The sequence below is a fragment of the Drosophila mojavensis genome, unplaced genomic scaffold (genome assembly GCF_018153725.1).
Source record: "Drosophila mojavensis isolate 15081-1352.22 unplaced genomic scaffold, ASM1815372v1 contig_136, whole genome shotgun sequence".
Lineage (NCBI taxonomy): Eukaryota > Metazoa > Arthropoda > Insecta > Diptera > Drosophilidae > Drosophila > Drosophila mojavensis.
Genome location: NW_025318667.1, coordinates 14,184,666 through 14,207,355, shown reverse-complemented (window position 1 = coordinate 14,207,355; position 22,690 = coordinate 14,184,666). Strand labels below are relative to the sequence as shown.

At 40.5% G+C, this 22,690-nt stretch overlaps 2 protein-coding genes across 6 annotated transcripts in view; one reads left to right on the top strand and one right to left on the bottom strand.

Moving 5' to 3' along the window:
- Positions 1-5,730, top strand: part of LOC6583816 (flotillin-2) — a 127,869-nt gene extending 122,139 nt beyond the window's left edge. For 3 of the 5 annotated variants that reach the window (XM_032732097.2, XM_002009445.4, XM_032732098.2), the window contains 4 exons: positions 704-812; positions 3,612-4,179; positions 4,719-4,902; positions 4,972-5,730. In XM_032732097.2, the coding sequence (XP_032587988.1) occupies positions 704-812; positions 3,612-4,179; positions 4,719-4,902; positions 4,972-5,151 (1,041 nt within the window). In that variant the 3' untranslated portion in view covers positions 5,152-5,730. Of the gene's footprint in view, positions 1-673; positions 813-3,396; positions 3,505-3,611; positions 4,180-4,718; positions 4,903-4,971 lie in introns of those variants that run through there. The other 2 variants (XM_044007938.1, XM_032732099.2) reach the window with 2 other exon arrangements.
- A 1,580-nt stretch (positions 5,731-7,310) lies between these two features.
- LOC6583815 (4-coumarate--CoA ligase 3) lies at positions 7,311-19,370 on the bottom strand. Its single transcript, XM_002009444.4, has 5 exons — positions 18,862-19,370; positions 12,254-12,464; positions 10,609-11,151; positions 10,423-10,537; positions 7,311-8,999 (listed from the first exon to the last, which is right to left on the bottom strand). The coding sequence occupies exons 1-5, from the start codon at positions 19,129-19,131 to the stop codon at positions 8,357-8,359; spliced, it is 1,782 nt and encodes a 593-aa protein (XP_002009480.3). The 5' UTR covers positions 19,132-19,370; the 3' UTR covers positions 7,311-8,356.
- Between the last annotated feature and the right edge of the window lie 3,320 nt (positions 19,371-22,690).

Below are 22,690 nucleotides of genomic sequence, written 5' to 3'. Positions count from 1 at the left end.
CGTTCGAATCAACTGAACTCAACTCGACTCCAATCAACTCAACTCATCAAACGAATCCGACAAAAAAAAAATACAAAAACAACTGTAAATGATAACAAATCAAAATTAACAAATCGCTTGAAAACAACAACAACTACAACAACTAATATATAATATTATTAATAAAATAAAAAAACCAAAAAAAAAAAAAAAAAAACATCATCTGAATTACGCCTACTGCTAAACGTCTGCTAATGTTCATGTTACCGTTACTGTTACTGCTAATGTTACTGTTCATGTTACGGTTACTGTGCCTGTTCATGTGTGCCTGTGTGTGTGTGTGCGAATCTGTGTGCGTGTGTGTGTTTGGGTATAAATGAATCGTAATTACTTTAAACAAAACTAATCAAAAACTAATCAAAAATTATCGCCAACATTAATTAACATTAAATAACCACTCAATTATTTGGTTGTGGCTTTGGATTGTCCATCCCACTCTGTCCCTACGTCTATCTATCTATCTCCCTCTCTCTCTCTCTCTCTCCCTATTGATATCTGTGTGTGCCGTGTCAAACAACAAATATGAATCAATTAATAACACGATCATCAATTCATTTAATCAACTATTCGCATACCCAAACACACACACACACACACACACTCTCTATACACACACCCACACACACACACACAGATGATGAATGTTTATTATTTTCATCATCAGGCCGACGAGCTGCTAGGCACGGCCAGCGAACAATTCCTGGGCAAGAGCGTCAAGGAGATCAAGCAGACCATTCTGCAAACCCTGGAAGGACATCTGCGCGCCATATTGGGTAAGAAAAAATCATATTGGTAGTTATATAATAATACATTATATAGCTATTCATATGGGTACATTCGATGTCTATAGTTATTTGCTCATGTTTCGCCTTTGCTAACTCCAAATTCCTCCTGATTCTCCCGATTCTACTTAGCCAATATTAGTGCTGCCAGACTTTAAAAATATTTGCAATTTTTAAATCAAAAACAATGTGAATGCCCACTAATTGGCACTAACCTCGGCAGTAACTTGATAAAGCTTAAGCACTCGGATACTACCGAGAGTTGTATAAGCGAATATACATATAATCAGAATTTCAAGAATTTCAAGTCACCAGCTAAAGTAACGGAGTAAAGCTTTACGTTCATTCCGGACAGACAATGAAATATTTTCACTCTGAGAGTAAAAATAGAATTGTAAATTCGGCTTATCATGCATGTAATGCCCAGAGTCTGAGTCACTCTAACTGGATCACTCATTGTGGAAGTGACAAACCAGGCTAAAGAACTAAAAGCGTGAATCTCGATTCAGTTGCATCATAAGTGGGATGTAAAAATTTAAAATAGAGGCGGAGGCGTGGCAGATGTATTATATATACATATATATTGATTATAAACGTATATAAAGTTTTGACCAGGATAAGCCATGTCCGTCTGGCCGTCTTTACATATATACTTATACCACAGAAAGTACGAGTTTGAATTTTTCGATCATTTATTTTCACTTCTGTACTATCGATAATAATCGATAGTTTGACTTTTTTTTTTAAGCGTAATTTTAATACCCTTGGAGCTGGAGACTTTAGATTTACTGCATAGATCCATGTAATGAATACAAAGATACAATAAAATAATACAAATCGTATTAAAACAAGTAATAAGGCTCTAGTCGAGACTGTTCGACTAAGAAATATTCTGAACCCTCCAAGTTGATATTCAACACTTCTTTTAGGCTAAAAAAACGATATAAATTGATCGATTATTCTCGATAAAAATAAATCGGATTAGTTATCGAAAAAAGATAAACTTGTACTGCGTAAGGTATACACGAATATGCATGCCAAATTTCAGCTCTCTAGCTCTTATATCTTCTAAAATCGGCTTGCTCAAACGGACGGACGGACACCCTGATTTCCTATTTCCAATGTGTTCAGTAAACAAAAACTAGAGACTTATGCTTGACAGTGTTTAGGGGATGTCCTAGTCGAGCAGTCTCGACTAGAGCACTCTTAAGTGTATTAAACTACAAGTAGAGTTAGAACTAGAGCTCTATGATACTTGGAGCTATTCAAGTGCTCGACTGGAACCCTTGAATAGTTAACTCTGTCGCTAGTCATCAGCTACGTCATATTCTAATCGAGTTTTTGACGCGGCCTTGCCGTCTAATTGACTGCTTTAATCAAACTAGACTTGAGAAGCTTTACGAGTGCGTTGAACTGAGCTCAGTGCGTGTGCTTGGAATAGAGCCCGCGGTATTATGGTCGAAAGAGTGTCGTTAGAATCACTATAATTGCCATACTTAAAGCATAAACCGTATATCTCATTCTCAAGGCGATTTCCAATTGTACAACGCGCTCAAATTGAATATTTAGTTCGTCGTTTGTCGTTGGCGTTGTCTGGGAACGGACAGGCTCTCTCTCCCTCGTGCTTGTTGTGTCAGTTGTAAGCGTGCCGAGCGACGCTCCGGTCGCAACGTCTCCGAACGGTTCTCAATTATACTGCCCACAGCAAACCCGCCCCCAAACGTACCGAGCTCTATTTTCTATTTTTCTTTCACTTTATTAAATCGCGTGTGAATCGCTCAGCTGTTTGCTGTGTGTGCTTGTTTACGCCGGACAAATGGGCGAAGCCCTCCTCGATCTTGACCTTGAATTGGTTTAGGGGTTAGAAGAACAACAATTGTAACTAACCTTGCCTGTGGCTCAAGGGGAACAGTCAAATATCTAGAAGCTGCCTCAGATATTCCGAAATCCTTTAAGAGTCTTAGCCCAGAGCACGGAAGAAAAATATTGGAAAACTAGAGCTAGTTTTTCCTAAGTCAATTACCAGTATTTGTTTTACGTTCAGTTCTGCTGGAAATCAAGAAAACATTTGTCTGATATACCTTCAGAACTTAAGGATAAGCGAAAACATCTAAAATTTCAGATATTTTGGAAAACACAGTTGCCAGCCTGCTGCAAAACGAAAGATAAATAAATAGAGATTATTTCTCTTTGCAATTTTGTTAATTAATTATTTGAAAAATATATAAAAAGTAAACTCGTTAAATACTTCTCAGACAAATCACAGAAAACATTTCCTATTTTAGTGGTTCGTGCTAAATTCGAGGTGAACATAAATCAAAAAGTGCTAAAAGCAATTCAAAGCTCTGCGAATTCCAATTGTTGTAAGCTTGAAGGGCTTTAAGCTCTGACCGCGAGCTTTTACCGTTCGCAGCACAGTGACGTGCGCTGATAAGGGGCAAGAGCTAGTCGATAAGACTGCGCCAATGACGTCAAGGGTAATACAAATGTCTTGATTAAAAGGAAACAACTAGCAGACTGCCTAGGCTAGGTATAAACCACTAAGAACGGTGCTCGCGGCTGTCAGTGCTAAATTAGTTGGGCTTTGAAGAGCCAACAGACAACAGCGAGTCATGTCGATGGTGTGGATTGGGGCCTTTAAGGTGGTCATGATAGTGGGCACCACCTGGTTGGTGGTGAAACGGTAAGAAAGCATTAGCTATGCTTAGCATCGATTATAGAATATAACACGCTCTCACCTCACTCACGCACTCTCTCATGCTCTCGCTCTCCCTCTCTATCGAACCACAGGAACGCTTACAGTCGAAGAAGTCTACAAAGATCGCGACCAGTTCGCTGCGCTTGTGCGCGAGGTAGCCGCACCGGATGTCGGCCGCATGGGCATCGAGATTCTGTCTTTCACCATCAAGGATGTCTACGATGATGTGCAGTACTTGGCCTCGCTGGGCAAGGCGCAGACGGCGGTGGTGAAGCGTGACGCGGATGCGGGCGTGGCGGAGGCCAATCGTGACGCTGGCATCCGGGAGGCCGAGTGCGAGAAGAGCGCCATGGATGTGAAGTACTCGACGGACACGAAGATCGAGGACAATACGCGCATGTACAAACTGCAGAAGGCCAACTTCGATCAGGAGATCAACACGGCCAAGGCCGAGTCGCAGCTGGCCTATGAGCTGCAGGCGGCCAAGATACGCCAGCGCATCCGCAACGAGGAGATCCAGATCGACGTTGTCGAGCGCCGCAAGCAGATCGAGATCGAGTCGCAGGAAGTGCAGCGCAAGGACCGTGAACTCATCGGCACCGTCAAGCTGCCCGCCGAGGCCGAGGCCTATCGCGTGCAGACAATCGCCCAGGGCAAACAGTAAGTGAAGCAAACGATGACTAGCTCAGATCCCCTACACTCGCTAAGAAACTTTCAAGTTCCTGCTCAACTTGGCTTGGAAGAATAGAATTACAGATAATTCAAATATACATCGGGTTCGATATTCGAGCTCAGTTCAAGCTAAAAATAGATTCTTGATTGCCTACTGATATCATTTTGCCTTGCACAACGAAGCGTATACGTAATATGCATATATATGTATATATATTTATAATTATATTTACATAAAACTGAGATCACTTGCCCTCATATTCAGTATTCCAACTTTATCCATATGCTCATGCATATTTTTAGTCTACAAATTAAATTCTCTATTATATTTACATATTTATATATTGCGCAAATCCTTGGGATTAGCCTTACTCCTGACCAATTTTATAGATATAAATAGTTTTATGTAGGGTAAGCGCGATTCATAAATGCAAATTGTGCTCCGTACCACATTTCGTATGAGTAATATTGAGAAACAGTTCATCTGGCTAACTCCCTTTCTATTCTCCTCTCCCCCCCCAAAACAGATGTCAGACCATTGAGAGCGCCAGAGCCGAGGCGGAGCGTATCCGGAAGATCGGCGCTGCGGAAGCTCACGCCATCGAGCTGGTGGGCAAGGCGGAGGCGGAGCGCATGCGAATAAAGGCGAATGTCTATAAGCAGTACGGCGATGCTGCCATCATGAACATTGTGCTCGAGTCACTGCCCAAGGTAAGAGACAGAGAAAGAGAGAGAAAGCGCAGGAGAGAGACAGATTAATACATTTGCATTTGATTACAGATCGCAGCAGAGGTGGCGGCCCCATTGGCCAAGACGGATGAGATCGTCCTGATCGGAGGCAACGACAATCTGACCAACGATGTGACACGCCTGGTGGCCCAGCTGCCGCCCTCGATCAATGCGCTGACCGGGGTGGATCTCTCCAAGGTGCTGTCCAAGATACCCGGAGCCAAGGCGTGAAACCTAATCGAATGGGATGTGCAGCAAATGGCAATGACAACGTAACCCCAAACGGAATTGCAACTGGAAATGACGGAACGAGAAGGACAAAGAGAAGGAGAAGGAGAAAGAGAGAGAAAGAGAGAGGGAGAGAGAGAGGCAACCGAAAACGAGAACGATAGAGAGAGAAGAAGAACCCATTTGTTAGAGCGAGCTGGCGAGCGCATTGGAAGCATCAATGGAATCGAACGATAATCTTACATATACATATATATATATATATATATATTACGATATATGTATATATAGCAAAATGTACTCCGATATTATGTGTGTCAGTGTGTGTGTGTGTGTGCAACAAAAAGAGAAACAACAAAAGAAAAGCAAAGCAAAGCCCCCCGCCCACCAAGAAGACCTCTGGGAGTAGTTTGACAAATCAAATGACGAATCCGATCAAACTAAAGCTATTGCTAAATATAAATACTAAAAAAAAATAAAAAAAAATAAAAAAACAGAACAAGAAAGAATTAAGCATTTCGCACGCATTCGCAAACGCATTTTGTGGCCTTTTCTCGATAAATAAGCAAAAATTACCGATACCAAAAAAAAAAAAAACAACATTTATACAAAAAAAAAAAAAAAACAAATGAAATGAAAAAAAAAAAAAATAGTATGCTAGTTGCATACATATATAGATACACCCACACTCACATATATGTATATTTATATATTTACACATATTGACGTACACTCACGCACGCATACGCACAGTTGTGTGTGTATGTGTGTCTAATTGTATTTTAATTTGTATTTGTATTTGTCACCATTTTTAGTTCGTAAGCTCAACTACAGACGCACAAATGCATTTGCATACGTTAAGTGTTGATCAGTGCCATCAAACGCATTGCTTGGTTGCTATCCAACACTGCACTCAAACCGTTTAACAACACTACAACTACAAGTACTGCCTGATAGATCGACAACGACAACGTCCCACTGTGCCAACCCAGGAACCAACAGGCACTCTAACACACACACACACACACACACACTCACGCACACACTCACATACACGCACACACACCCACATTCAGTTCAATGACGCCTCAGTCGCAGCCGTTCTTCCACATTCACACACGAAATTTCCCTTTTATTAAAACATAAATTTAGTTAAAACAATTTTTTATGTATGTCCAGTCTATTTGTCCCTCTTAACGAATAAAAAGAATCTATAAATATATACGTATAGAGAGAAAGAGCTAAAATAAAAAAAGTTTTTTTTCCATATATTTATTATTATTATTTTTTTGCTTTATCCTAGTTTTGGTTTTCTAGTATAATTCAACGGGGCTGCTAAACTTCGCTGCATTACGAAATCTGCGAAGCAATTCTAGAGTTTTCCTCGAAAAACGCAAGCAATAATTGATGCGATTGTTACTGGGTCGGATGAGATCGATTCTGAGCTCCAACATAATTCCATCAAGTTTTCATTCGAGTTGAGCAAATCTATTAGGCTAAATATTGTCAAGCAATCAAGAAAGAATCTCGACTAAACTTTAGGTGTCTATAAATTATCTAGGTATATGTAGAATGATCTTCAATTAGTTTGATCGATCGTGAGTCAAACAAAAACTCCTTACTCCTTCTCACTTATTTCTTTACTCTATACAATTCTGGGCTTCAACTTCAATCAAAATTGTATTGAGGACTACTTTAGATTGCTCAGCAGATCTAGACAATTCAGCACAGTGAATGCAGCCCTGTTAAGAGAAAAGAGAAATGAAATTCCGATAACGAAAATTGTTAAGAAAGAAAAAAAGAGAACAACAACAACAACAACAATAAGAACAACTAGATTAACCGAAGAAGAATCTGCAACGTAAACGCATTTACACACAATTCAGAACAACAAAAGTATAAAATATATATAACAAAATATATATATGTATATATATATATACATATATAAATGAATATATATATATTTTTTTTCTATTGTATATTAAGTGCAAATAACTTAAATTGATGTTTCACAGTGCAAGAGAATAATGTAACTAAATAAATCGAATCTAAAATTTTGTGTATTTTGTCGTAAATAAATAAATTGAAAAGAAAAACAGAAAAACACATACATATATGCACATATGGCAAGTCTTTTACTATGGAAACACTCGGCTATATAGTTGGTCACTCAAATCTTTATTACAAAACGTTCATATACAAGTAAAATACATAGACATACGCATACACAGTTGTAAATATATCAATATCTAAATACTAGCTTACATACTATTCATACAGATAACAAAAAAAAAAAAAAAAAAAACCAAAAATAATAATAAATGTGTTGGCTTAGGGCTATGTCCGTTGGGAATCGGACTGATATTGGTGTATACTATGGTATACTATGCTGGTCCAGCGTTATCAATAGATATATTCTGTTGCAGTTTAGGTACACACAAGCCTAGGCTACGAGACTAAATAGTGCTACGACACTTACAAGCTATGGACCAATCCAGTGACTATTTACTCGCTACTCGCTACTCGCTATCCCTTAGGTCCCACTCGTTACTCTCTACTCCCATCCTGTCACTCGCTACTTGCTAGTTGCTATCCATTCTTGGCACTTGCAATGCTCTAGCAATTATTCGCGTTACTCGCTACTCGCTAAATGATACACGTTAACAGTTATCCCTTAGGTCCCACTCGTTACTCTCTACTCCCATCCTGTCACTCGCTACTCGCTAAATGATACACGTTAACAATTATCCCTTAGGTTCCACTCGTTCCTCGCTACTCCCATCCTGTCACTCGCTACTCGCTTGTTGCTATCCATTCTTGGCACTTGCAATGCTCCAGCCATTATTCGCGCTACTTCCTACTCGCTACTCGCTACTTCCTATTCGCCCTGCGCTTTTAGCTTTTCACTTCGCGACTCTCATTACTCGCTACTCTCTACGTGCTACTCGTTACTCGCTATGCTTTACTCGCTATTGTCGCAGCCACCCTGGGGGCCACTCGTCTAAATGCAATGCTCACAATGCCCGCATCTTCACTGGCGATTGCCAACATTGAAGGGTCACATTTTATCGGATCCACAGAGATACCAAATGGTAATTGAAATTCTCTCAAAAAAAAAAAAAAAAAAATAAAATAAAATAATAATAAGACATAAAATAGATGTTTAACAGCTATGTAAAAACAGCAGATTGCGAGATTGGCTGGCTCAGTCCGAATACTTTTCTTTGAGATCCTTGCGCAGTATTTTGCCGGTCGGATTCTTGGGCACCTCATCGACAAAGATGACGCCGCCCTCGAGCTTCTTGTAGTGTGCGACACGTTCCGCGACATACGCGGCTATCTCCTCGGCCGTTGCCGTCTCGTTCTGGCGCAGCACAACGATGGCTCGCGGCGCCTCGCCGTTCAGCTCGTGGGGTATGCCAAAGACGGCTGCCTCTAAGATCTTCGGATGGTCGCGCAGCACCGCTTCCAGCTCAGCTGGCGGCACCTGAAAGCCCTTAACCTTGATCAGTTCCTTCATGCGATCCGTTATATAGAAGTAGCCATCCTCATCGAAGAAGGCCACATCGCCCGTGCGCAGCCATTTGCCCGGAAAGAAGGTCAGCTCGTTGGCCTCCGGATTGTTCAAATAGCCGGACATCACCTGCGGACCGCGCACGCACAGCTCCCCGGTCATGCGTGCTCCCACGCCCTTCAAATCGGTCGCATCCAGGGGCACGATCTTGGCCTCCGTGCTGCCAGGCAGCACACCTGTCGAGGCGTACCGTGTATTGCCCTCGGGCGTCATCAGGATAACGGGCGATGCCTCCGTCATGCCGTAGCCCTGCATGAAGCGCGTATTCGGGAACCTATGTCAGCAGAGTGGAAGCGGAATTAGCTATGTAGATGATATACGTATGTAGAGTCATGTATAGCACATATAAATATATATATCTAGCCTGATCGGAGATTAACCTATGCATAGCAAAACATTTTCCGGCAGTTAAATATAATGAACTACGTTGAAATTGTTGGGGTAAGACCCAAAAGACCTTTCAATAGATCGGAAAGCTAGCAGTTCGCAGAATATATAAAATTTGATATAGTGTGAGAGATCGTTTCTCTAGTTAATAATCGAAAGGAGAGATTTTCCGATAAATGGCGTCAACCTGACTCACAATACTTATAAAAATTCGTCAAGCAAAAATGAGTTATCATTATATATCGAAAGTACTTATCGAAATATATCAATAAAACCTTAACAAGCTTACGAACTAATGCGGCAAACATGAAGTTGAAATGGAGAGATTATAAAAGGGCTTACTAAAACTTATCAGCTAATTCACAGAATCTTATCAAGTGATTAACAATGTGTAAATGGCTCTGTAACAGCTTACGAGGAGACTAATGTGCGCTATCAGCAACTTATCAAAAGATTACTAGTGTGATTTTTAGAGCATCTTGTCAGACAAACAAAGGGGCTTCAGGTAACTGTAAATAGGTTTATCACAAGTTGGAGATTAGCAAGAGATAGCCCACATGTGGAATAATAAGATATAAATACGACGCACTTCAGAGATCTAACCACTTGGCTCAACATATAGGCCAAGGTAGGGAAGATTAAGAAGATGGTAGCTAGATCATATGTGAAGGATAACTATGTGGTTAAAGGATCATAGCGACAGGTTGAGATAACCCATATATGGAATAATAAGATATAAACTTCAGAGATCTAACAGTCTGCTCAACATATAGGAGAAGGTAACGACGATTAAGAAGATGTGACCCAGAGCATATGCGAACGATAACAATGGGGCTATAGGATCATAAATAGCGACAGGTTGGGATATCACATATGAGATAACACATATAAATAAGACGCATTTCAGAGATCAAACAAAGTTGGCTCAACATATAGGCCAAGATATTTGAAGGATAACTATGGGATGATAGGATCATAACGAAAGGTTAAGATAACCCATATGTGGAATAATAAGATATAAATACGACGCTCTTAAGAGATCTAACAAAATCTGCTCAACATATAGGACAAGGTGACGATGATTAAGAAGATGTGACCTAGAGCATATGCGAAGCATAACAATAGGGTTATAGGATCATAACGGCAGGTTGAGATAACCCATATATGGAATAATAAGATATAGATACGACGTACTTCAGAGATCAAACAAGATATAGGCCAAGATATGCGAAGGATAACTATGGGGTTATAGGATCATATCGGCAGGTTGATAAAGGCTTATCTAGAGCTCGGCTGGGCACGCTACTCACTTCTGCAGGAAGCGCTCGACGTCGTTTTGGCCAATGGGCGCCGCACCGGACATGACAACGCGCAGCGCTGAAGCCAGGTCCTTCGTTAGCTTTGGGTGGTTGATCATGAACAAGGCTGCGGCGAAAGGGAAACAAAAGTTCAATCAGTATGCAGCTACAGTAGAGCTGCTTCATGCAACAACTCACCAATGGGCGGCACAAGATTGAGGATGCTGCCCTTGTAGGTGTCGAGAGCCTTGATGAAGTCGTCCGGCTTGAAGGCAGGCAACGTGGCCAGCCGGGCGCCCTTGCCCAGCTTCGACAGCATGACCACGGTGAGGCCGTAGATATGGAAGAAAGGCAGCACCGCGGGCAACGTGTCCTGGAACTGGAGTGAGTCGATGGGCAGCGCATCCTCTATCTGTTCGCAGTTGCTGCTGATATTGTTGTGGGACAGGACCACGCCCTTGGGCAGCCCCGTCGTGCCCGAGGAGAAGGGCAGAAAGACCATGTCATCAGGCGTCGCATCCTTCGGCGGGCACAGCTCGTCGTAGCGCACATTCTCCGTGCTTATCAGCTCAAAGAAATCAATCGCTCCCGCCGGCAGCAGCTCCGTCTCGCTGCTGCGCACCACTGCGATGGGTATCTGCTTGCCAGCCAGCTGGCAGGCCTCCCGCAGCGCGGCATAGCCAGGCACGCTGCCCACCAGGAACTTGGCATTGCTAAACGTCAGCTGGCGTGAGATTTCATCTGCAAAGCAAAGCGTAAGATTAGCCCATGCTGAAATCAATTACCTAACTCTTATTCCTTATCCCTTATCCCATGTTGATTAGATTGAGTTTTCTTTATGTGGCATTCGTAAACTTTCGCTTTTGCAATATTAGCAACTTTTATTTTTCCCATATTTCCTTATACAGTAAATTACCGATAGTTTGAAATGGCAAGGGGATCAGTTTTTCTTCCGATTTACCTAGAAATTCAAATTAGGGATAGAATTTGCTTCGATTTTTTGCGATTTTCGAATTAACATGGTAAGAATTATCGAGACTCGACTGTATTTTATTTTTGATTCAATCTGTAGTCTTCTTGTTGGCATTCTTCTTCATGTGGCATTCGTAAATGTTTGCTCGAACAGCTATGTCCCATGTTTTTCTTCATACTTCCCGTCATTTGTCTTTCTTTGCACTGCTGTTATTCGCATGCCTAAGGATATATCCTAATCAATATCAATATTAATTTTAGCTTTCGTTTAATTATCATATTTTTCCGTATATCATTTTTTGCAGGATTTATCTAGACAGTTGGTTATCCCTTTTGGCAGAGGTCTTCTTCTTTCTGTTATTCCCCTTTCCGATTTGTGCATTTCTTATTCGTATAGATCTATTTTTATCCCAGCCTCTTAAATAATTCTTTTATGTCGCACTCAATGCGAATTATTATTATTTAAACTTGTGCTGAGGTCTCTCTACTATCAGTCAACCCACTAAGCTTGGCACTCCCCCATTTAATCCCTCCCGACCCCTGCTCACGACTTGCGTGTGTTTTTACTTGTTTATATTGTGTGGCATCCGTTTGTGTTAGAGCAGAGCTTAGTTAGAGCAACAATTGATAGACAGATGTGCGTCAGTCAGTCTTCGAGACGAGTTCATAACCTCGCGAATATAATTCGGGGTAATCTGGTACACTGATCTTTGGACTCGGACTACGCTCGCCCGCTCGTTAACTCAACAATTCCAGCTCTGATAAGGGATAATTAAACCAGATTTAATCGTATGTGAGCTTATCGCGAGTACGTCGCTCCGACGAACACGATGCGACGCCCACGTGCTGGCACCTCCCTCCCGGATCCTACCTGGCGTATAAATTGGATTGATTGTAGTCACAGCGAGACCAGCTTCGATAGCGCCCAGCGCTGCGATCGGATACTCTGGCATATTTGGCAGACAAATGGCAAGAATATCGGGCTTGAACAGCTTGAACTTGGTCTGCAGGCGCACGGCAAAGGCGGCGCTAGCATCGCGAAGCTGGGCGTACGTATATTGCCGATCTGTGATCACGCAGACCTGAAAGAGTAAAGGTGGGTGTGATTAGCAAATAGGAATTGATTTCTCATCCGATCAACGGAGTATAGAGTCTGAGAAAGTCTTAAAAAAATATATATAGGACAGGATTGTGAGATCTCATGGAAACAGTTTTGGAAGTAATGGAAAAAAAGATCATATATATACATATATTTGATCAAGGATTAAAACAACCAAATGAAGCAATAAAATTATTTTTCCACAAAGCTTAGTCAAAGATTATTTAATATAAAATATATTATGATATAAGTTAGGTATATTTTGAGATTTAACCGTTATATGCATGGATTTGTGGCACGATCAAAAAACCTATTTTTGTAGAAAATTGCTAAAAATCGTATTTCTATAATATGCCCCTCATAATATAGAACAACAAATAATAATATAGATTAGTCAGCATGAAATATAGATTCTATCTATAAAATTTGCAAACAACAATATTTTTTTTTAACTTATCATGAAAATATTATTTTATTTCTCTTTCAATGGTATTATAAATAGAATATTCTGAAAAAAGCTGACAAAAGTTCAACAATCTCAAACACTTGAGTGCAAAATTTTGGACAGACCTGTAATAAGGCTGATGTCGAGAGGCCGCGATAAGCGATGCGATGCTATAACCGATAATTATCGCAGCGATCTGCAAAGCGATGACATGACGGAGTAAAAGCTATCCTCAAAGAGGGAAACATTGAGAGTATTTAAATTGTAGTCATTGCGAGTGCTCAAATTTTAGTCTCAGTCGCAATGTCTTCAATGTTTTTCATCCGTCCAATACTATCAATACTTTTGATTATTTATAAATGGTTTTGAAACAAACTGTTCTTTAAGCTTGAATTGCGAAAAAGAACATACAATATTTCACCCACTAACCAACGGCTATTTAAGCTCAGCACGCAACAAAAACACACGCATCAGAAAAGCTTAATCATGCGATAAAGCGAGAAAGCGATTCAGAAATGCTTTCTCGCAACTCGCTTTACTTTTCGCTTTGGCTCTCTTCTCGCTTCGCTTGCACTCGGACATGCTTGAAGCGATTACATGCAAATCTGCATGCAGAGCTTTCTCGCACATTGTCACTCAATATTATCGTATCGCTTATTGCGGCCACTCTGACATCAGCCTAGTGCTTAGCATGGAAAATAGGTCATGGTTATACGAATTGAGTTCGATTAACATAGAATCGCCTGGGCCGCAGTAGAATCACACTTGAAAGTAAATAGAGGAAAAGTGAGGGCACTAAATGACAATTATTGGATTATAAAACGCGAATAAAATATACATAGATAAAGCGTTGTGATATGGTTGAGCAGTGCAAAGTGCTTATCGGACAAGAAAATAACTAAATTATATTGCATAGAGCTATCTCAGCCGTCTAAGACAAATGTATTTGATTTGTCCATGATTTAACTTTATCTTGAGTAACAAATTCCCTACAAATACATCATATATCTATATGACATACATACATATATGACAGATGGTAAAGTTGTTTACGCTGATCTTGATAACGTTCATTTTGCCCTCCATTGCCGAAGCTTTGGCTAGCTAAGAGCTTGACCTTTCTCAAGGCCATGTTTAAATGAAACCCGGTCTATCAGCAAAGGCCCTGTTTTAGACTTGGCTAGTAAGGCGGGGCTAAGGCGGACCGGCTAGTCGATGCTAATATTATTTGCGCAGCGCGAATTATAAATAAAAATAGACGAAAACAAGGGAACACAAGAGAAACGGCAAAAAACAAGCACATTAAAATGTCGAATTTTAAGAAATCAACTAAATTAAGCAAAATAACAAAAAAAAAAAAAAAAAAAAAAAAAAAAACAAGAAGACCATTTAAATAAAATTTCAAATAAAAAATAAAAACCAGAAAAATAATTTCGAACAGTTGACGCGCTGCTGCTGCGTTCCGCTCGAGCTGCGCCGCGGCCACTGATCAAAGTTCAGTGGGGCAAAGTACAAAGTCTGCATAAGACACAAAAGAGAGAACCAAAGAGATGATTACTCTGCGCTCGCGCTCTCCCATTCTGTGGCCAATGGCCATATATCCAAGTGTGTGTGTGTGTGTGTGTGTGTGTGACTGCATGTGTGTGTGTGTGTGCGTGTATCACTCGTTGTTTCGCACGTCGCGACGTTTGTTGACTTTTTCGCTGGCCAAACGCGACAACAACAACAAAGAGGACGACGACAACGACGAGAGCACAGTCAATCCCGCTCACCCACTGTCACTGTCACGCTCACACAAGAAGGCCAGGCCCACCGCAGGAACTACAAGCAAAGGCAAAAGCAAAAGCAAAAGCAAAAGCAAAGGCAAAAAGAGCAACAGATGATTTGCGGCTAATTGTTTTGAGCGAATGCAAATGCAAAACAATCGTAATTAGCGATTGTTAGCTTAGACGCGTGTGTGTGTAATTATATGTATGTGTGTGCGTGTGTGTGTGTGTGTTTGTCTCTATTTGATTGTTTCGGCACACCTATTATTGGACAATTAAAAACATATTAAAATCATGTTAGCAGACGCGCACAACGAATAGTTCAATGCTCTTGCGCGATAAGCTCAAGGGCTGTGTTAAGAGAGAGAGAGAGAGAGAGAGAGAGAGAGAAAGGGAGAGAGCAAATCAATTGATCTTGTAGCTAGCGCAAAAGTAGAACAAATTTGCTTCAGTGACTTGCTACAAGTCAAATTTTACTTAATTAAAAAGATTTTTAAATGATTAAATTAAGTGAAATAAAAAAGATAGTAAACGTAAAATTAGTTTCATTAAAATTATGCAAAAATACAAAATTTGAATATCAATAAAATTATAGAAAAATCTTAAGAACTTTTAATTTCTTAGCAGAGCTGGCATATAAAATAATCGAGATCCAAATCAAAATTGTAAACATATATTGAGAACTATTCAAAAATATTATAAACTAGAGTCAAAGAGGTCTATAAATTTATAAATTCAACAGCATGCATGGAACTGATTATTTATAAACTCTGGATGTCGTACTAACTAGCTATATATGTATATATACATATATATTTATACTTATAGAGGTCTCACACCATGTAAATCTCTAATACCTAGTTGGAGAGTAATAGATCTGTTAGAATATTTTTGGGGCAGCTGAGATGTCTGCAAAAGCACAGAATAAATAATGTAGCTCTTTGACTCCAAAATAGTAAAGGGCCGAAATATGATGATAAAGAGTCATCTAAATTCAATCTATATAAACGTCAACAAGCCTCTGAACTTTGTTTAGCCCGCTTATCTTGCGTTGCTAATTAAAAAATTTACAAAATTCAAAGAATCGAATCGCAGGCGCCTGAGAATGTTTTACGAGTATTATACGGCATGGAGTCGTATTATTTACAGGCTTATGACCAACTATTATATATATATATACGACTATATATATGTACAGACATATAAACAAGTATGAACATATTTTGATCGAGTTGATGGAAACAAAATTTCAAGTTGCTTAGAATTGTTTCTGTAAACTATTCTCTCTCTCTCTCTCTCTCTCTCTCTCCCTCTCCATCTCTGTATTTATATATATGTATTTACATACTATATCTTGAACTATATAGGCCATGTCATGCATTTTATGGCGAAACGAGACTGCACGCTTTACCATATATAACGAACTTGAGGCAATTTGTGTTCATTTTGTTGTTGCTTTTGTTGCATGGCGAATCGACATTTAATTGGAACAATTCGCACTTTGCACCCACTGTGCAGCTAACTAGATTTCATATAATATATTTGTATGTGTGTACGTGTGTGCATTGCATTTAATTCAGCCAGACGAAGTCTAAAGTGTGCACAAGTCGCCGTTTGCGCCTTACGTGCACATTTGAGCAGGCAAACCCTGATATTGCCCCACTGTAGTAAGCTAATCAATTTCAATGAGCGACTTTTGCACTTTGATTTCGTGGCGGAGGGGCCGAGTCAGCGGTCAGGGCGGCTGCAGCGGGCGGTTTTTGTTGCTGTTGTTGTTTGTCGCCTTGGTGTGGGCGGGGCGCGTGGGCGGTGTGCGGTGCGCGGTGCTTATGCAAGCCCGACAGTTGCCTCGATCATGCGGCTATTTATAGTCGCTCGTTCGCTCTACCCCTCCCCACTTCATCTCTCTCTCTCTCTCTCTCTCTGTCTCTTGCTGTCTGTCACTGTCCTACTCGCCTCTTGCATTTTGATTTCTCAATTCCATTATCAATCTCTTACTAGTTGCATTTTTGTCTCATATACCCTGTTCGCCAAGTAACGTAGAGTATATTCGATTTGCATACGCTTTGAGGATATGCCACGCCCACATATTGAATTATTCTCTAGCAGAAGCATTAGCTTTTGAGTCGAGAATCAGCACTTTAAATAGATGAGCTTCAATTTCTATAGATCAATTCAAAGCATTTTAAACAGAGTATGATGTAGTCGTGTATACCCTATAGCACATACTCAGTCTATTATTCAAACTGACTTAAGCTATAGTAGGGCAAAATAAAAAGTGTGAAATATTTTAGCAATAAAAACTCTAAATTATCAAAGATTCTTATAAGTATATACACAGTATATCCTATATATTTTAAGTATATACTATATAGTGCTATACAAATTGGTTTAATCAATCGAGATCTTATTTATGTAAGCATATTTCAGGTATTTTGAAAACATGGCACCTACAGGGTATCTGCTAGTCGAGCACTGCCGTCTGAAATAGTTGGCATACGTCATAACTGCGCTTTATCCCTTGCATACCCCTCGCAGTCATTGTTGCTCTTATCGGGCATGTAAAGCAATTTGATGCCTTTTCACAGTCGACTTGAACTGGTCAAGGCCCCAAGCGAAGCGCTACAAATGGGCCCTTCCTTTCTCTCCCTTTCTCTGTCTCTCTCTCTCTCTCTCTCTCTGTCTCTCTCTAAGTATAATACACATATATAACCATATCATTAAAATAGACGCATATACATATATATATTATGGGTATTTCCATTATCATTCATGTATGACATTCCCTTATCTCAAATTTTTCAGTGTGAAGGCGTAGTTCGCACTATATATTTTATTTCACTTTCGCACTTATCTACATAGGTATTTTTGCTTACGGGGTACACAATAGACTAAGCACATCTTATCTGGCGAAAACAAGAGCAACAAAGAAATGACCCATATAAACACCTGTGCTAGGCAAGATGTCGCCCGCAACCGATAGATCTGAGCTAAGCGAAATTCCAGGGAAACTTGTGAATGCTTTCGTGATTCAAGTCGCGCAGTCCAATCAAAATTTACATGCGACTTATCGACTCGATAGCGACTCAGCACAGAGTGCCAGGGAAGAATATATAAACAGACACGCATATACATATATACATAAACATATACATATATGTACAGGTATACACCAGGTATTGGCATAGGTTCAGGTTCAATGAAATGGCATAAACAAAAATCAGACTAACGAAATTCAGTTATAGTGAAACGATAAGACATTGGGTAAGGGTATAGTAAATAGGTGTACGAACTAGTTGATAGTTGTCCCAATTTCCAATAATTGCCTAGGCTCTATAAATCACTTCGATCTACCCCATCAATTGATAAGATGATATATCAGTGGAGATTTCAAGTAGCTGCTTCAGTTCAATTGGCTCTATCTAGAACTTAATTTGTCCATAGGATATACATAGAGTGTTTGTATTATATATATGAACTTCAGATCGAGCAGCTGGTAGTTGTGGAATACTCGAAAATTACTAATAACACTCCATACAGCCAAAGACGTAAATTGCTTTGTTATTAAATTCCAGACTAAACTGGAGGAATACATATTTATTTTTTCAGTTTTAGAATATCATAGAATTTTTATAATCTACAGAAACTTTCAAATTATATTTTTTAATCAATCAAAAAACATTTCAAAGCACAAAACAAAAAAAACATTTTTTTTCTTCTTAAATTATTTCTCCGTAATATTTCGAATGTAATGGATCTTCCATTTTATTTTCATAATATTTTTCATATAATTTTATATCTCATTCTCATTCTCATTTATGAATGATATATGTAAATCTAGTTAAATTATTGGAATCTTGAAACAACACTTATGAAAGCACTCGAAAAAAAAATATTAACTGTAAAATATCAGATCATGATCTCACCAACATTTCGGATGCAAATTATACGATATGAAGTTTTCTAAAGTATTTGAATTTGCATTTATAAACCCTAAAATGTAATTAGTTTTAATATGTAAAAATATATATTAGCTATTTCTCACTCACGAATCGTTCGCTTAGTAAATTTCTGTAGTCATTAACATTTTTTTTTTTTTATATTTTCAACCACTATAAACACTATTTTAGTTCGTTAGGCAACACTGCTGTTAGTGGAACTACACTTACCGCTGCCGTGGAGTTCTCCCACTTTTTGAAGTCGCGCCAGACGTACTCGTGCAACGGCACATTTTGGATCTTGATGGGATCGTAGGGCGAGGTCTTGTAGTAGCCATCCTCGGCATTGTAGTGCAGCGACTTGTCCCGCTCGCTGATGCTCTGGGCGCGCTCAACGCTCGCCGTGTTGCGCTGCCTGCGATTCGTTGTGATTGTGCGGGCGCAAGCGTTGGCGGCGCTACGCAGACGCAGCATCTGGACAGCGACTGGATACATTTTCATTGATTAAAGTTCGACCCTCTTTCGTTCCGCTCCTTTCGCTCTCACTCTCTGTCTTTGTTCACGCTCTTAGGAACGTTAGTTTCAACGGGAAGTTGCTTAAGTTGCGTCTGAGAATTTGTTTTGACTGTTGTTTCGGCGTTGCTCTACTGCTGTTGCTGCCTGTCTGTCTGTCTGTCCACAAACACGTCTGTTGCTTTGGAGTGCTGAGGCACGACTGCCTGTTGGCGTCGCAGCGGCCGCGTTGCCGGCTCACCGGCAAGCCAAAACACGCTCGCACACACTCACACACTCAGGCAGGCACAAGCGCAGGCAAACAGATCGCGTTGGCGTGGCAAAGGGGCGTCCGTTGTTGTTGTTGTTGCTGTTGTGCTGCTGCTTCTCTTTATTTTCTGTTTTACGCTGCGCACTCATCTGCGCCTACGCGTTCATTTTCAAATGCATATTCTTGTTTTTGTTACCTTTACATGATCTCACTCTCACTCTCATTGCATCTCTCTCTCTCTCTATCTGTTTGCTTCTCTCGCGCTCTCTTTGAGCAGCGAACGCTGCTTACACTCTTCTTCGTTCGACTGCCTGCATAACTGTAACTGTAAATTAGTAGCCAGTGCAATTCCATGCTTATATTTGACACTCAGTATGTACATATGTAGGTATGTGTGTGTGTATGAATTTAGTAAATATTATTGGCATCGCTGAGGTAGCGAATGTTTCTTTGCAATGTATTCGCATGCATGAGTGCGTGTGTGTGTGCGCGCATGCATTTCTCTCTTTATGCAGTTACTTAACACAAAAACAATTATACGTGTATGCATGCGTGTGTGAGTGTGTGTGTGCCTGCATTTTTAAAGAAAATAAATGGCATTCTTCAATGTGTGCGTGTGTATGTGTGTGTAATTGTAGAGCACAATAAACGTTTGCCGATTATTATTTTGAATTCAAGCTAGTTACAGATGTTCCTATCGAGTACGAGTATGATCGGACGACAGAATACCCTGTAAAAATTCGGATAAGCGCTTCAGTCTATAAAATCTGATGTTAATAAACAAAAATTTACAAACAAATCAAACGAACTCTATTTATAGACCCAATATTTGATTATTTCGACTCATATAACGCTATGCTTTTTATGGCTGATTGAGTTTTATATGACCCTCTGCGGTATATAGAAAATCTGGAATGCTTCACCCCCTACTCCCACTCTCAGTCCACTCCTTATCCATGCCACACATCAACAACTTTATTACAAATGATTTTATGACACATACATGCATACATATGTATGTATGTATGTGCGGAGTACGTAGGAAGAAACGCACTGATAAGCGTTATCAGCCTCCATTGTCTTCCAGACTTTGTTTCGGCCTTGTGGGCATGACTTGCACTGTCGCTTATCGGGACGCTAACGGGTATTGTTATTATGGTAATTAAGCTTAGATGCCCGATTGCGGGTGATTAGCGTAGAAAGTATAAATCAGGTAGATTCTGGTCTAACCGGTAATAGAAACTTGGATTACGCCCGGGTCCAAAGTCCTCTGGAAGCGTGAGAGGAAGCGAGAAACCCCGAAACTCGCTGCTCGAAATTGGATGTGTAGAAAACCGGACCTAGGCATGGGCCTCTCGCCTAGGCCTTTCTTCCCTTCGGAGGGCATTCACCCTTGTTAATAGCTAAAGCGCTGACTGGCGGCCAGTTGCACAACTAACCTTGACAACGGATCGCGGCTTTGTCAATAACAAACAAACGCCCAGGTATTTGTAGCTCAAGGCCATTTCCGCAGCCGTTATTTGCTGTCTCAGCTTAATTTACAATTGTCTCACTTGCCATTGTTTTGCGTTCGCTTATGTTCTTAGATTCTCTTCTTCTTCGTTTTTCGAATGCACTTTTGCTGGCCCAGTGTCGCATGCTTCGTCACAGAGTTGGCCACAATCTCAGCTAGACAAAGAAAGTTTGCAAATCTAACTCGTGTTTTTTTTTTTTTTTTTTTTGGAATAACTGTGAACTTAATTCGTCAGCGCCTATCGATCAAATTGCCCGATAAAAGAAATTGCTATAAATGCAGTCTGAGTCAAGGCAAATGGATAGTCCAAAGTGCGTGTCAAGTGACTAATACATATGTACATATATAAATTGACTACGTATGTGCATGTACATACATATATACTCTTCTTTTAGCTATGATAGGGCCGCGCGCGCTCGCATTTGTGCAAATTGTCGCAATTTTGGTTGGCATTTTTTATTAAATTATGCACAAATTGGGGTAACTTGAATCAAGAGAGAAATAAAAAAGTAGTGTATATCATAATTCAGTGTCAAGCTGCAGTTATTTGGGAGAGTAAACAGAAATACAATGCGCTCAATGCTGATTACAACTAATCACAATAGCTGTTGTTGGTGCTCTCTTAAGTGCGCTCTCTGACGCGCTCCCGCTCCTCTCTTTGCCTGCTTTTGCTTACAGCTCGCTCTTCACTCCCTCTCTCTATCTCTCTCTCTCTTTCTCTGGCAAATGCATACGCAGGTCGTGCTGTTGCATTGGCCCCCAGACACTTGTTTACTTTCTTGATGCGCTAAACTTGTGTTTTGTGAACTTTGGACTCGGCGCACGGCGCTCAGCGTCAACGCCGTCTAAATTGTTGGCGTCTTTGCTTTCAGAGTGACGGGTCGCTCGCAGTCGCAGCGGATACAAATATAAATAAATAAAATAATCGTAATGCGATGCAAACCAGTTTACCGTTTGCTCATGTTGTTGTTGTTTTTCTTCTTGATTTCGCTGCTGTTGCGACTGCTGAGTGTTGTGTTTGTTGCATATGGTTTCTTTTGCATGTGTGTATGTATGTATGTATGTATGCCTGTGAGTCTGTAAGTATGTCGACAGGAATGTAGATATGCGTTTCTGTATGTCCGTCTGCATGCATGTATATATGTATATTTACCGTGTTTTGTTTTGCGTGCGATCAATTACTGTTTGTTTTAAGATCGCTGCTGAGTGTTAAGTGATCAATTTAAATAGTAATTTTCACACGGCTTTTTACTCATATTTATATATTATCTACATTTACATATATAACTTTACATAGATAGCTGCCACAGGTGCCACACGCAGTAATCGGTAATCGATGAATCTTTAATCGGTGTATTGGCCAAGCTGCACGCCTGCTGCCGCCTACGCGTCTCTTGGAACTGGACAGCAGATTCGGGACCTGGTTTGAGGTTATTTTGCCACCCCAATGCAAAGCGAAAACCCACCCTAGGTAAAGGGAAAACACAAGTGGGAAAACGAAAGTGACGCAGGCGCAAGTTTTGGCTGACAAACACCAGATGGAGCTACCTCAAAGCTAGTCAAGAAAAAGCGCAAGCTGAGCTTTCGTTGAGTGGTTGCAAACCAGACCGAACAGCTGGCGAAAGCTACCGAAAAGCACAGCTCAAGCTTGAGCTTGAGTTGCAGCTTTGCCTACAGCTGTTCCATCCACATTCAAAGAGAGTGGGCGCGCGACTCAAAGAGCGGCCGAGAGCGCGAGAGCGAGTTGAGGACAAAGCGTTTGTGCTCGACGCCGCTCGAGTTCG

What these genes read in the sequence shown, in the direction of transcription:
- LOC6583815 (XM_002009444.4), bottom strand. Translation starts at nt 19,131, where the DNA reads ATGAAAATGTATCCAGTCGCTGTCCAGATGCTGCGTCTGCGTAGCGCC. An exon ending in GGGAGAACTCCACGGCAGCG is followed by an intron (nt 12,465 to 18,861) that starts GTAAGTGTAGTT and finishes TTACTCTTTCAG; the next exon opens with GTCTGCGTGATCACAGATCG. An exon ending in CAATCCAATTTATACGCCAG is followed by an intron (nt 11,152 to 12,253) that starts GTAGGATCCGGG and finishes TTTGCTTTGCAG; the next exon opens with ATGAAATCTCACGCCAGCTG.